General features: G+C 52.8%; 1 protein-coding gene across 1 annotated transcript; it reads left to right on the top strand.

The window, feature by feature from the left end:
• Positions 1-578: 578 nt before the first annotated feature.
• Positions 579-1889, top strand: LOC109131620 (uncharacterized protein At3g60930, chloroplastic-like; the record flags this gene model as incomplete). Its single annotated transcript, XM_019242793.1, has 2 exons — positions 579-1119; positions 1233-1889. Coding segments are annotated over exons 1-2 (1198 nt in total), but the record flags the coding sequence as incomplete, so codon positions are not given.
• Between the last annotated feature and the right edge of the window lie 201 nt (positions 1890-2090).

Genomic DNA, 2090 nt, shown 5'->3' with positions numbered 1-2090 from the left:
TAACCCTCTTAAATGCGGGAATCTTTGACCGGGCCCGAGCTGCGAGCTGTCGAGCACGGAACGTCTCCGTGCTCCCTTCCTTTCTCCGGGCCTGATGGGCCGATCAATAACACCTCCTCGGCCCATTAGGCAAGCCTGACTTAGGCCCTCTTGCCTATTGCCCGAGATGGTAGATCGTGGGTACAACAGTTGCCCCCCAAGTCTCCCGAGCTGAATAGTTCGGGAGACTTTTGACCTTCAAGCGATCAATTTTGGGAAACTGAATATTCCCCATATCCCCACGATTTGATCGTGATAATGATGGGATTTGCCTTCCCGAACAGGCCTCGGGGCCCACTAGGTGGCGTGTTGGTTATAAGAGAGAAAGAGAACGGTGTGAGACCTTTCACTTCCCCAGGTAATCATTGCTTCCTTGTGCCGTGTATAAAGGTAAACTCGACTTCTCTCTCACCCCAATTCTTCAATCGTGTTTGTGCTTTTATGTTTTTAGACTTTTCTCTCTTTTCTCTGTAACCTTTGCTTTCGCCGGAAAGTTCTTCAACTCCCGTTTTCTTTTCACACGAATCGCTCAAAGAAAAATGTCTCCTCCGAAATCCTCGTCGGGTAAAACCGTGAAACCCCTGATTCCGGGCGTTTACGGCCCTCACCCACCGTCAATTCTCTCGGCGGAGAATATAGCCGAATTTAGGGGGTCCACCGGGATTTCATCGGAGATTGAAATTAAATTCCCGGGGGCTCACGAATCTCCGGAAAATCCTCCCCCAGGGTATTGCTGCGCGTTTGAGATATTCTTCTCTGCGTGCGGTCTGTCGTTTCCTCTCCCCGAACTCATCGTGAAGATGATGTTCGAACTGGGCTTCGCTCTCCCCCAGATGTGCCCAAACTTCGTCCGCATCGTCATGTGTCTTCAAACTCTGGGGGAAGAGTTCAACTACAAACTGTCCCTAGCCGACTTTCTTCAAGTATACACGGTGAAGACTGGTCGGACTAAGGGGACACTCTATGTAAGCCCGCTTTCCGGACTGAAGGTCTTTGACGACCTTCCCGAGAAGGATGAGAAGTGGCGGAAGTCGTATTTTTTCTTCCCGGTCAACGAGCTCACCTTCGGCCACCTCGCAAGTTCGCACGTATCGAAGTGGACTTCGAAAATTGGTAGAACGGCGCTCTTAGTCAGGTGCCCTTAATATACTATTTTCCTTTCTGTTACTTACTCCTTGTTTTTCTTGTCCCAGATCACTTCGAGCGCGGACTGCTTTGCCCTACATTCGTAGAGTTTTTCTCGAGGTTTTGCAGCCAGGGTCAGATTGCCTGGGACTCCTTTTCGTGCGAAAGGATTAGAGAATCCACAGTGCGGCTTAGGAGTCGTTCCCTCGTTTGCTCCGACCCTATAAGCACTTCGGAGATGAATTACAGAGAGGAACGGGCTTGCCGACTCGCCGAAAAGGAGGCGAAGTTGAATATGGCGGCAGCGCTCGCCGAGGGCAAAGCTCGTCTTCCTAAGAAGTCAGGCCCCTCTTCTCCTGAGGTAGACGGGACTTCGTTACCCCCCACTGATTCTTCCGAGCCGCTTACGGGGGCCTCCGAACCTCAGCCCAGCTCGCCCGAGCCCGCAGTAATTATTGTAGCTGACTCCAGTGACGAGCCGCGGGAGGTTATAGCTCCCCCCGTCGAGGTCAGTTCCCAGCGGTCGGACTCATCCAAAAAGAGGAAGGAACCTGAGACTTCCTCGCCTCTTCGCGAGAAGAGCCGAGCTCGGACTAGTTCGTCTGGAGACGAGCGAAGTAAGCCTAGCTCGAAGGATAGGGGTCCTTCCTCAGAGAGGAGATCTAAGGAGTCCGGGGATTCCTCTGGCAGGCCGCCTTCGAAGGAACGTCGTTCCTCCCCCCGAGGTAATGATAACTCGAGGTTTCCTTTTTTTTTGCTTGCTGGGTCTCGGGGACCAAATAGACTGACGTCATTCGTCCATTTCAGTTCCCCCTGCGTCCCCAGCCGATCTGATGAGGAGTTACACCCGGCCAGGAGTTCGGGTTCCGGTGTTTGCGCACATGTCCGAACTCAACCGTGCGAACTTCTTCCGCTTCGCGGACAAG

The sequence above is a fragment of the Camelina sativa genome, unplaced genomic scaffold, assembly GCF_000633955.1.
Source record: "Camelina sativa cultivar DH55 unplaced genomic scaffold, Cs unpScaffold00859, whole genome shotgun sequence".
In the NCBI taxonomy this organism is placed as follows: Eukaryota; Viridiplantae; Streptophyta; class Magnoliopsida; order Brassicales; family Brassicaceae; genus Camelina; species Camelina sativa.
The sequence above is the reverse complement of the archived record's forward strand: the minus strand, read 5'-3'. Positions and strand labels throughout refer to the sequence as shown.